Source organism: Myxine glutinosa, chromosome 1 (genome assembly GCF_964187855.1).
Source record: "Myxine glutinosa chromosome 1, kmMyxGlut1.1, whole genome shotgun sequence".
NCBI classification, from domain to species: Eukaryota; Metazoa; Chordata; class Myxini; order Myxiniformes; family Myxinidae; genus Myxine; species Myxine glutinosa.
In genome coordinates this window covers 255,388,158-255,400,894 of record NC_136261.1, presented here as the reverse complement: position 1 = coordinate 255,400,894, position 12,737 = coordinate 255,388,158, and the positions used below count along the sequence as shown (strand labels likewise).

At 42.7% G+C, this 12,737-nt stretch overlaps 2 protein-coding genes across 4 annotated transcripts in view; both read left to right on the top strand.

Moving 5' to 3' along the window:
• LOC137436499 (ribosomal protein S6 kinase delta-1) overlaps window positions 1-12,737 on the top strand; it is a 283,132-nt gene that overhangs the window by 173,890 nt on the left and 96,505 nt on the right. The window lies entirely within an intron of this gene.
• Window positions 1,663-12,737, top strand: part of LOC137438897 (uncharacterized) — a 31,951-nt gene continuing 20,876 nt past the window's right edge. The window contains exons 1-5 of the mRNA XM_078771093.1: window positions 1,663-1,765; window positions 3,686-3,858; window positions 3,967-4,074; window positions 9,152-9,245; window positions 9,535-9,584. Of these exons, the coding sequence (XP_078627219.1) occupies window positions 1,663-1,765; window positions 3,686-3,858; window positions 3,967-4,074; window positions 9,152-9,245; window positions 9,535-9,584 (528 nt within the window). The remainder of the gene's footprint in view (window positions 1,766-3,685; window positions 3,859-3,966; window positions 4,075-9,151; window positions 9,246-9,534; window positions 9,585-12,737) is intronic.

Below are 12,737 nucleotides of genomic sequence, written 5' to 3'. Positions count from 1 at the left end.
CCCACTCTTCTTGTGGAAACTGCTCCAGTTCTCCCAGATTTGAAGGGTGCCTTCTCCCAACTGCTGTTTTCAGGTGTTCTATGGGATTTCGATCTGGACTCATTGCTGGCCACTTCAGAACAGTCCAGCGTTTTGTCTTGAACCATTCCTGGGTGCTTGTTGAAGTGTGTTTGGGGTCATTGTCCTGCCACAAGACCCATAACCTTCGACGGAGACCCAGGTTTCTGACTGGGTTGAACGTTTCGCTCCAAAATGCCTTGGTAATCTCGTGATTTCATGTTGCCATGCACACATTCAAGGCATCCAAATGCCATATGCAGCACAGCAACCCCAAAACATCACTGAACCTCCTCCATGTTTGACTGTAGGGAAGGTGTTCTTTTCTTTGAAGGCTTCATTTTGTTTTCTGTAAACATAGAGATGATGTGCTTTTCCAAAAAAAAACTCTAATTTGGTCTCATCTGTCCACAGGACATTCTCCCAGAAGGATTTTGGCTTGTGCAGGTGTGTTTTGGCAAACTCCAGTCAGGCTTTCTTATGTCTCTCTCAGCAGTGGGCTCCTCCTGGGTCTCCTACCATAGAGCCCCCTTTCATGGAGTTGGCGATGGATGGTGCGAGTTGAAACTGTCATACCTTGTGTCTGAAGGTCGGCTTTAATCTGTTTGGCAGTTTATCGAGGTGCTTTCTCCAGCATTCGAACAATCCTTAGCTACAATATAAAGACCTCAGCACCATCTACAAGGTTTAGGTTAACATTGTAATGGAATAGTCACCGTTCTTCTGGATCGTAGTATTTGCAACACCACTTCTTCTCAGTTCGTATGTGTCACAAGGGTGCGGGATGGCATCATTGGCTGAGGGCAAGGCTGTGCCGCTGATACAATGCCCTCTGCGGGTCAGGGCAGGAATTTGGAATGTGTTCAGGCTGTCAGAGATAGCTCGCCTAGTCTTCGAGAAGGACACCGTGGGATCTTCTTTTCGAGAAGGGACAGTTTATAGCTGGGTCGGGATTTGAATCCAGGCGAGACAGCTTTGAGGTGAGTGTGTCTACTTCTAGGCCATCCTAGCAGCCCTTGCAACAACACGAAAGAAACTCGATTCCATCCAGCACAGAGCAGCTCACTTAACTGACTCCTCATAATGCAGATGAACATCCATTACCTGCCTCTCTGGGAATCTGTGAAAGCACTGTGTACTGTGTATAAGTTGCGTTGAAGCCACACACCCAGCCTAACAACCTGCACCATCAATAACCCCATGGTCGGCATCGTGCTGGGAGCCATATACCTACCACTTCCAAGCACAAACTTTCACCAAGCTTCCTACTGCTAAACTACCCAAGTCTGGTTGACCCATCATACCTTCATGTGAACCTAGAGCTGATTGTACCCTCGACTCCTTTACCTTGAATCTATAGACGTTCACACAAAGGTAAACTTGTATGTCTGTAAGCGATAGCAGGTGGTAATTGAAGCTTAGACGTGGATTATTCAGTGTTTCTGAAACTTTAATGAGTGCTGGGATAGCATGTTTGACTGGCCGAAATGACTCGAAAGAACAGCAACAGGTAAAGATGGAATCCGTTGGGAATAAGTGAGCTCTTGCATTCACCGAGTGATGAAACCTATCAAGACAAGGCACCATCTGACCTTTATTCCAGGTATGGGTGAAAGCGCAGAGGATGTAATGGAGCGTTCGTCTTTCCCCAAAAAGTCTATCGGTTTTACCGATGAAGACGAGAAACAGCATCAAAAGGAGAACTTGGGTATGTGAAATTACTGGGCACCAGCTGCCATTGTTCTGCTGTGTTAGAGTTTATGGAGTTAGGGTGTGATGGGGAGAATGAAGGAAATGTTAAAGCTTATGGAGTTAGGGTGTGATGGGTGGAATGAAGGAAATGTTGATGGTTATGGAGTTAGGGTGTGATGGGTGGAATGAAGGAAATGTTGAAGGTTATGGAGTTAGGGTGTGATGGGCAGAATGAAGGAAATGTTGAAGGTTATGGAGTTAGGGTGTGATGGGCGGAATGAAGGAAATGTTGAAGGTTATGGAGTTAGGGTGTGATGGGTGGAATGAAGGAAATGTTGAAGGTTATGGAGTTAGGGTGTGATGGACGGAATGAAGGAAATGTTGAAGGTTATGGAGTGAGGGTGTGATGGGCAGAATGAAGGAAATGTTGAAGGTTATGGAGTTAGGGTGTGATGGGCAGAATGAAGGGAATGTTGAAGGTTATGGAGTTAGGGTGTGATGGGTGGAATGAAGGAAATGTTGAAGGTTATGGAGTTAGGGTGTGATGGGCAGAATGAAGGAAATGTTGAAGGTTATGGAGTTAGTGTGTGATGGGCAGAATGAAGGAAATGTTGAAGGTTATGGAGTTAGGGTGTGATGGGTGGAATGAAGGAAATGTTGAAGGTTATGGAGTTAGGGTGTGATGGGTGAATGAAGGAAATGTTGAAGGTTATGGAGTTAGGGTGTGATGGGTGGAATGAAGGAAATGTTGAAGGTTATGGAGTTAGGGTGTGATGGGCGGAATGAAGGAAATGTTGAAGGTTATGGAGTTAGTGTGTGATGGGCAGAATGAAGGAAATGTTAGTTTATGGAGTTAGTGTGTGATGGGCGGAATGAAGGAAATGCTAAAGCTTATGGAGTTAGGGTGTGATGGGCAGAATGAAGGGAATGTTAAAGTTTATGGAGTTGGGGTGTGATGGGCAGAATGAAGGAAATGTTAAAGCTTATGGAGTTAGGTGTGTGATGGGGAGAAGGAAGGAAATGTTAAAGTTTATGGAGTTAGGGTGTGATGGGCAGAATGAAGGAAATGTTAACGTTTATGGAGTTAGGGTGTGATGGGCAGAATGAAGGGAATGTTGAAGTTTATGGAGTTAGGTGTGTGATGGGCAGAATGAAGGAAATGTTAAAGTTTATGGAGTTAGGGTGTGATGGGCAGAATGAAGGGAATGTTGAAGTTTATGGAGTTAGGTGTGCGATGGGCAGAATGAAGGAAATGTTAAAGCTTATGGAGTTAGGTGTGTGATGGGGAGAATGAAGGAAATGTTAAAGTTTATGGAGTTAGGGTGTGATGGGCAGAATGAAGGAAATGTTAAAGTTTATGGAGTTAGGGTGTGATGGGCAGAATGAAGGGAATGTTGAAGTTTATGGAGTTAGGTGTGTGATGGGCAGAATGAAGGAAATGTTAAAGTTTATGGAGTTAGGGTGTGATGGGCAGAATGAAGGGAATGTTGAAGTTTATGGAGTTAGGTGTGCGATGGGCAGAATGAAGGAAATGTTAAAGCTTATGGAGTTAGGGTGTGATGGGCAGAATCAAGGAAATGTTAAAGTTTATGGAGTTAGGGTGTGATGGGCAGAATGAAGGAAATGTTAAAATTTATGGAGTTAGGGTGTGATGGGCAGAATGAAGGAAATGTTAAAGTTTATGGAGTTAGGTGTGTGATGGGCAGAATGAAGGAAATGTTAAAGTTTATGGAGTTAGGGTGTGATGGGCAGAAAGAAGGAAATGTTAAAGTTTATGGAGTTAGGTGTGATTGGCAGAATGAAGGGAATGTTAAAGTTTATGGAGTTAGGGTGTGATGGGCAGAATGAAGGAAAGGTCTTTCATCCTTGTGTTTCAGTTTTTTAAGGTCTATTTTTTTGTATCACCAGTACTCATGAAATTCTATCATTAACTTAGCCCTGAAGAATACGACGGTGCTGGGCAGCGAAGGTATCTACAAGTACGCTAGCAAGATTGCAGGTGTGGTACCTGCATCGAAAGTACTTGAAGGTCTGAGCGGATCTTCTCTGAGACTGGAACACCGTGGGTTGGGAGCTCGAGGTGTCAAGGCCCTGGCAATCTCGTTGCTGGTATTTGTGATACGTACTGGTGGCCTATGGCTACACCCAAGGTTTGCTTTATACACACCCCATAGCTTTGAATTGGTTTGGACCTTGGTTTGACCCACTTTTCTGCAGGGTAACACGCACGTGACATTTTTAAACCTCGAAGATAACTGGCTTACAGCTGAAGGAGGTCAACACATTGCTGACCTGTTATCTGAGAACCGCTTCATCAAACATGTTGTGAGTTGGAACCGAATGTTTACCTGTAGTTATTTGACCTGTCGAGATAATGGAATGTCTTTTGTAAAAAGGGAGTGCAGTAATCCAAGGGTGATGTGAGAGCATAAAGCGAAGTTTCTGTCGGTAATTCTCAGTTTAAGCATGAGTGAGGGTGGGCAATATTGTGCAGATGTCAGAAAGTTGGTTGGATTTTAGGAACTAGTGGGGTCACCTGTGGGAATCCCATGGGCATGTAGGTGTATCGTTGCGATCGGTGCAACCGTTTTTGCGGTACCCCGGACAATAACGTTAGGCGGGAGTCCAAACCTGAAAATGCTGGAGACCAAAGCTGAAATTGGAAAAACAATATAGCCTATTTTACTCCAGGGGGTCACAGGATTACCTACCCAAAATATCGTTGCGAACGGTTCAGCCGTTTTTGCGGTAACTGCGGACGGACGGACGGACAGACGGACAGACAGACAGACGGCTGGACATTTGGTGAATTATAGTAAGATATGTGGAGTATGGGAAAGTGTTGGGTCTATTGTGACGTCTAAATTTGAAACCATGGAAGCAGAGAACGTTTTACCCTCTGGATTTGAAGCTTTTTAAAGGTGGACGAGAGACCGAGAACTTCACAGCAGTGAATATGAAACACTTCGACAGCCATTTTTAATTTTCAGAGAACCAGGAATTCAGTTACCGAAGACTGCTCATCATCAGGATTCATGTATATGTTGATCTCAGTAGCATCAGCATAGCAGTGAAAGCTTTTTTTTCCTTTTTAAAAAAAATACTGAATCGAGGCTCGTGAAAGAGCTAACATTTATCACACAAACAAATCAACCAGACAAACAAAATATATAAAAAGAGGGAGCGGAAGACAAGATGGGGAGAGAAGGGGAAGCACACAAACACAACATTTGAGAGCAGGGAGATGTGTGGGAGGGAGAGGGCTTGGGGGGAGGAGGCGTGGGAAGGGGGGGGGGGTGGGAGAAGTATAAAACACAAGGACACCAAGGACTTCCAGGACAGAAGTTGGTATTTCAAAAAAGTGGAATTGGGGTGAAATTAGCCGGGGTAGAAAAGATCAAGGTTTTGGATGGGGGAAGATAAGAGATGGTGGTGAACAGCTGTTTTAAAGACCTGGAGGGTGGAGTGGGATTGAAGAAAGTGAGGGAGTTTGTTCCAGAGGCGGGAGAAAAGAAGAATGAAGGAGTGAAGGTGAGCAGAGAGTCTTGATTTTGGCAGTTTAGGCATAAGAGGGTTGCAGGCAGATCTTGTGCGACCTGTAGGAATATTTGCGGGACAGAGCCCAGAGAGAGCTTGGGGGGCAAGGCCAGAGAGGAGTCAGTAGAAGACGGAAAGACCACCAACCTGCCTGCGGTGAGTGAGTGAGAGGCCCTTGGAGTTAGCTTCATCGCGGGAGATTCCAATGATTCTGAACGCTTTGGTTTCAACAGCGTGAAGACGAGCTAGGTGTGAGGCAGGAGCACCAGCCCAGAGGGGAGAGCAGTATTCCATTGAGCTGCGGATGAAAGCCTTGTATGTGGTGAGGAGCTCAGGTGTGCCAAGGAAGGACTTCGCACGACGGAGGATGCCCAGTCGGCGACTGGCTTTGGAGGCCAGAATTGAAATGTGGTTTTCCCAGGAAAGATCATGGCAGATAGTGAGACCCAAAACCTTGAGTGATAGAACTTCTTCGAGAGGATTATTCAGAAAGCAGTCGGTCTTTTCGGAGAGACATCGTAAGAGTGTGAGATTTGTCAGGATTGAAAGACATGTTCCACTTGTTTGCCCAGTCTGTGATTTTGTCCAGGTGTGCAGAGAGTTAGGAGTCTGCAGACTGCCGATCTGAGGGATGAAGAATGGAGCGACAGAGAGTAGAGTCATCAGCAAAGAGATAGAGAGGATTTTCAAGAGAGTCAGAGAGATCATTGATGAAGACCAGAAAAAGCACAGGGCCCAGAACACTGCCTTGGGGAACTCCAGCCTGAACAGGAAGAAGAGATGAGAGAAACCCATTCAGGGCCACACGTTGACTACGACTAGAGAGGAAGTCCGCCAGCCATGCGTAGAGATTTCCATGGATACCAAAAGAGGAGAGTTTGGTGAGCAGAGCGGGGTGCCAGACCGTATCGAAGGCACGTGATATGTCAAGGGAGACAGCTCTAATTTCCTGTTTGGCATTGAGGACCTCCATCCATTGTTGAGAAAGCAGAAGCAGCATGTCCAGAGTAGAGTGACCAGGTCTGAAACCAACTTGATGATCAGAGATCAAGCCATTGGAGAAGAGGAAAGATTTCATATCTGAAGCAATGATTGATTCCATGACTTTGCTGATAATTGGGAGAAGGCTGATTGGTCTGTAGTTGCTGGGATCTGTTTTTGCACCTTTTTTGTGCAAAGCGGTGATGTTGGCAGATTTCCAAACAGATGGCAGATGACCTTGAGCAAAAGAGCTGATATTTAAATTCTGTAAAAATTGTATCAAGTGAAGGTAGATGAAGAAAACAATATTTCACCAATAACTGATCCCTGGTAATTCCATTGACAGTTAGAGGAAGTGGGTTTGATGAATATCCAGCAATGTTTACCAGTAGATGTACAATCTGTATGAGGACATATAAATCATTCAAGAGCAGATACAGCCATACTACAACAGGATTGAAGATGGATAAGTAATACATTGTTGTGTCAATGGTTCCTTGGGGTGAATGAATACTTATTAAGTTATTATAGAGCAGTTATCTCCTTAATGAGTGCTTTAGAATAAGAGTAAAGTAATTAAATTTGATATTAGATATGCGTTGCTTATGTAATAGATAGAAACATCAAACCCACCCTCATGTCTGTGTCTAAAAATCCTCATCCCTTTGAGCCTATGTTTTATGTTCTTTCCTTTGTGAAATCTGTCATAAATGTGTCTTTCAGTGCTGGCAAGGCCGTAAGGCACCAAGCAAAAAGTCGTACCTTTAAGGCCGTGGCATCCGCAGCAAAATTGAGTGAAAAGAGGGGAAGGTGATCACCACGCCAAACGGCCGGGATATGGGCCAATGGTGAGGGAGGGATAGGGAGCGAGTAGTCATCAGTGACGTCGGTCAGCGAGGGAATAAAAGACGGGTGCAACATGGATCGAGGCAGAGAACTTGTCCAGCATTCTTACACTTTTGTGTATCTGAAATTCGATGTATTTTTCATGACCTTTTACTGATGTTCTATGGCCCCATACAGGCATATTTTGCTCACCCCCTACCGCAAAACACATCAGCAAGATTATGCGAATTATCAATGATTTAAAGTTGACCACTATCCTGCTTCTGTTGAAAAACAGATTAGGTAACTGTTAACATGACAATGTGGTGGGCTGGATACAGAAGTCCGGTAAAGAACAAAGCAGACCAGAGCTATTTGTTTTATCTTACTATAATTCACCAAATGTCCGTCCGTCCGTCTGTCTGTCCGTTCGAAGGTACCGTAAAAACTGCTGAACCGATCGCAACTATATTTTGGGTGGGTAATCCTGGGATCTCCAGGAGTAAAATTGACTTTAATTTTCCCAATTTCAGCTTTGGTCTCCAGCATTCTCAGGTTTGGACTCCCGCATAACATTTGCGTTCGCATAACGTTCATTGTGACGATGTTTTCATTGCGACGATGTTGTTTTCCCGGGTGCCGCACAAACGGCTGCACCGATCGCTGCACGGCTGCACCGATCGGACTCGGTGACCTCGGACAAAGACCTTTTATAAGGACACGGGTTGAATCCCTGCTTGAGAGAATTCCAACCCCCTCCCCGCCATCACGGCCGTCTCTCCAACTCACAATCCCACGAGATATGCGGAAAGGACGACCCAAAACCAATATAAACATCATTAAACATCATTCGTATATAAACATTAAAAGTAAATAATGACCTCGGACAAAGTTCAAATGACGTGAGTTTAATCTCTACTTGAGAGAATTCCACATAGCTATTTGGGCGGTGTATATGCATGCTAACAGTTTGCTGTCTCCATCGATATTGCCACGGCCGTAACACCGATCGGCTCAAAATCCTTTTAACTGTTGATTTGGAAGTTTTTACAATGAAGGAAACACGTATTGGGAGTACATACGACATCGGGAGGACTAACTGCACGCGTCTTCAGTATCAAGCTTAAATCTCTCATGTCGGATCTGAAGAGCGGAATGCTTGGAGAAGTGGTGGGCTACTTCGGCATGAAGGAGGATCAGAAACGTGGACTCCCACACTGCCACATCCTGCTGATACTTGCTCCCGCATGACGTTATTTTCCCGGGTGCCGCACAAATGGCTGCACCGATCGAGATTTAACGGATGTTTATATAAATCGTTTAAAAGAAGAAAAAAAAAGCCTTCAATTTCTGATATTTAGCCTTTTCATTTGGGCCTCCCAATTGAAGCCCTGCCCATAGGGTGGGTACCATTGCTAGTTCTGAAAATAACAGGAAATACACTTTCTCTTAATTTCCAGGATTTCCATGACCGCCTGTGAAATTACATGACTTTCCAGGATTTCCATGACCCGTACAAACCCTGTTGTCAGATGTGACACCGGGAAGCTCCAGAGATTTAAGCTCGTAGAGCGGAAGTCGTGCTCCAGTCAGGCCAGGCCCACTCCACCTAAGGAGTTGATAAAAAGTATTGTTCAAATTGTCCACCGACACAAACCAAAATTAGCCTTGGCTGTCTATTATGCCTCTTGTTAGCTCACCTGGTGTGGTTTATAGATTACAGTAGATCTTCGCTTAGTTCTAAGTAAAACTTACCTCATGGATGTCGGGATTCCTCCAAATGTCTTTGTTTAATGTTATAAACAGCATTAGCGACTGTTAAAAAAGCTAATCATGTGTGTTTGTGGTTTATAATATTTTACAAGTTTGGCTACGCCGCTGTTAGACTTTTGGTCTTGTTTTGAATAGTGTGGACAATAAATAATCCAAGTTACACGTTTAAAAAGCATCGTGAGATAGAAGTGTCTGGCCATTGTAGATCCAGAGAAGCAAAGTGATATGAATTCCCAACTTTCAGTTTAAAATGACTGTGATTCTTTTTGTTATTTCTGACTTGCAGAATCTCTCTAACAACCACTTGGAGTCTGGAGGAGCCGAGGCCTTGGGAAGAATGTTGTACAACAACTGTACTTTAGAGAAGGTCCAATTGTCAGGTATGAGTGGTCCATCGAGATCTTTAAACCCTTTGGTGTGAGTAATTAGCTGAAATATAGTCGCCATTGGATAACATGTTCAATATCTATGCAGACCTGTAAATAATTTATGGCGAACTGGTAATCTCTTAGATCAACAAACCGTTGGGATTCTCAGGTGTCCAATTGTTGTACATTATTGTCGACTAATCCAATAAGTAAATTATCCTGAGATCTTTCTTCCTTTGAGTCATGTTCGTATCATCATGTATAGTACTCGTTTAGTGATGATGAATCCTTTGCTTTGTAGGAAACCATTTTAAGGATGAAGATGCAATGAACCTGTCTCAGGGATTGATGGTAAGTGAGAGTCATTTTCCACATGACTCTGCGTTTCATTGTCTGATGGGAGGTTTTGGCAGGACCAGTGGTGTTAACCCAAATCAGCTTAGCCAAGTTCAAGTTACTTCTACGTTTTAGTTATCCAAGGTAAGTTCAAGTTAGTTATACATTTAAAGTTATCTTAGCTAAGTTCAAGTTAGTTATAAATTTAAAGGGATATAAGCTAGGTTCAAGTTAATTATACTTTAAAAGTTATCTTAGTTAAGTTCAAGTTAATTATACATTTAAAGTTATCTTGGCTAAGTTTAAGTTAGTTATACATTTTAGTCATCTTAGCTAGGTTCAAGTTAATTATACTTTTAAAGTTATTTTGGTTAAGTTCAAGTTAATTATACATTTAAAGTTATCTTGGCTAAGTTTAAGTTAGTTATACATTTTAGTCATCTTAGCTAGGTTCAAGTTAATTATACTTTTAAAGTTATTTTGGTTAACTTCAAGTCTCCATGCATGGCTGGCGGACTTCCTCTCTAGTCGTCGTCAACGTGTGGCCCTGAATGGGTTTCTCTCATCTCCTCTTCCTGTTCAGGCTGGAGTTCCCCAAGGTAGTGTTCTGGGCCCTGTGCTTTTTCTGGTCTTCATCAATGATCTCTCTGACACTCTTGAAAATCCTCTCTATCTCTTTGCTGATGACTCTACTCTCTGTCGCTCCATTCCTCATCCCTCAGATCGGCAGTCTGCAGCCTCCTCACTCTCTGCAGACCTGGACAAAATCACAGACTGGGCAAACAAGTGGAACATGTCTTTCAATCCTGACGAATCTCACGCTCTTACGATGTCTCTCCGAAAAGACCGACTGGACAACCCTCCCATATACTTTCTGAGTAATCCTCTCCAAGAAGTTCTGTCACTCAAGCTTTTGGGTCTCACTATCTGCCATGATCTTTCCTGGGAAAACCACATTTCCAAGCTGGCCTCCAAAGCCAGTCGCCGACTGGGCATCCTCCGTCGTGCGAAGTCCTTCCTTGGCACACCTGACTGAGCTCCTCACCACATACAAGGCTTTCATCCGCAGCTCAATGGAATACTGCTCTCCCCTCTGGGCTGGTGCTCCTGCCTCACACCTAGCTCGTCTTCACGCTGTGGAAACCAAAGCGTTCAGAATCATTGGAATCTCCCGCGATGACGCTATCTCCGAGGGCCTCTCACTCACTCACCGCAGGCAGGTTGGTGGTCTTTCCGTCTTCTACCGACTCCTCTCTGGCCTTGCTCCCCCAGCTCTCTCTGGGCTCTGTCTCCCAAATATTCCTGCATGTCGCACAAGATCTGCCTGCAACCCTCTTATGGTTAAACTGCCAAAATCAAGACTCTCTGCTCACCTTCACTCCTTCATTCCTCTTTTCTCCCGCCTCTGGAACAAACTCCCTCACTCTCTTCAATCCCACTCCTCCCTCCAGGTCTTTAAAACGGCTGTTCACCACCACCTCTTGTCTTCCCCAATCCAAAACCTTGATCTTTTCTACCCCCGCTGATTTCACCCCAAATCCACTTTTTTGAGGTGACTTTTGACTTCTTTCCTGGAAGTCCTTGGTGTCCTTGCGTTTTATACCTATCCTGCCTCCCCCCAGGCCCTCTCCCTCCAAAAACATCTCCCGATGTCCCTGCTCTCAAATGTTGTGTTTGTGTGCTTCCTCCCCTTCTCTCCCCATCTTGTCGACCGCTCCCCTTTTTATATACTTTGTTTGTCTGTTTGATTTGTTTGTGTGATAAATGTTAGCTCTTTCACGAGCCTCGACTCTGGGGGAAAAAAAAAAAAAAATTATATGTTTAAAGTTATCTTGGCTAAGTTCAAGCCCTCTCCCTCCCACACATCTCCCGATGTCCCTGCTCTCAAATGTTGTGTTTGTGTGCTTCCCCTTCTCTCCCCATCTTGTCTACCGCTCCCCTTTTTATATACTTTGTTTGTCTGTTTGATTTGTTTGTGTGATAAATGTTAGCTCTTTCACGAGCCTCGATCCTGTATACAAAAAAAATAAAAAATGTTAGCTACACATTTTAGTTATCTTAGCTGAGTTCAAGTTCGTTATACATTTTAGTTATCTTAGCTAAGTTCAAGTTAGTTATACGTTTTAGTTATCTTAGCTAAGTTCACGTTAGTTATACACTTTAGTTGTCTTAGCTAAGTTGAAGTTAGTTATTCGTTTTAGATATCTTAGCTAAGTTCAAGTTAGTTATACACTTTAGTTGTCTTCGATAAGTTCAAGTTAGTTATTCGTTTTAGATATCTTAGCTAAGTTGAAAGTTAGTTATACACTTTAGTTGTCTTAGCTAAGTTGAAGTTAGTTATTCGTTTTAGTTGTCTTAGCTAAGTTCAAGTTAGTTATACACTTTAGTTGTCTTAGATAAGTTCAAGTTAGTTATTCGTTTTAGATATCTTAGCTAAGTTCAAGTTAGTTATACACTTTAGTTTTCTTAGATAAGTTCAAGTTAGTTATTCGTTTTAGTTATCTTAGCTAAGTTCAAGTTAGTTATACACTTTAGTTGTCTTAGCTAAGTTCAAGTTAGTTATTCGTTTTAGATATCTTAGCTAAGTTCAAGTTAGTTATACACTTTAGTTGTCTTCGATAAGTTCAAGTTAGTTATTCATTTTAGTTGTCTTAGCTAAGTTCAAGTTAGTTATTCGTTTTAGTTATCTTAGCTAGGTTCAATTTAGTTATACACTTTAGTTGTCTTTGCTAAGTTCAAGTTAGTTATTCGTTTTAGTTTGTCTTAGCTAAGTTCAAGTTAGTTATACACTTTAGTTGTCTTAGATAAGTTCAAGTTAGTTATTCGTTTTAGATATCTTAGCTAAGTTCAAGTTAGTTATACACTTTAGTTGTCTTAGATAAGTTCATGCTAGTTATTCGTTTTAGTTATCTTAGCTAAGTTCAAGTTAGTTATACACTTTAGTTGTCTTAGCTAAGTTCAAGTTAGTTATTCGTTTTAGATATCTTAGCTAAGTTCAAGTTAGTTATACACTTTAGTTGTCTTAGATAAGTTCAAGTTAGTTATTTGTTTTAGTTGTCTTAGCTAAGTTCAAGTTAGTTATTCGTTTTAGTTATCTTAGCTAGGTTCAAGTTAGTTATACACTTTAGTTGTCTTTGCTAAGTTCAAGTTAGTTATTCGTTTTAGTTA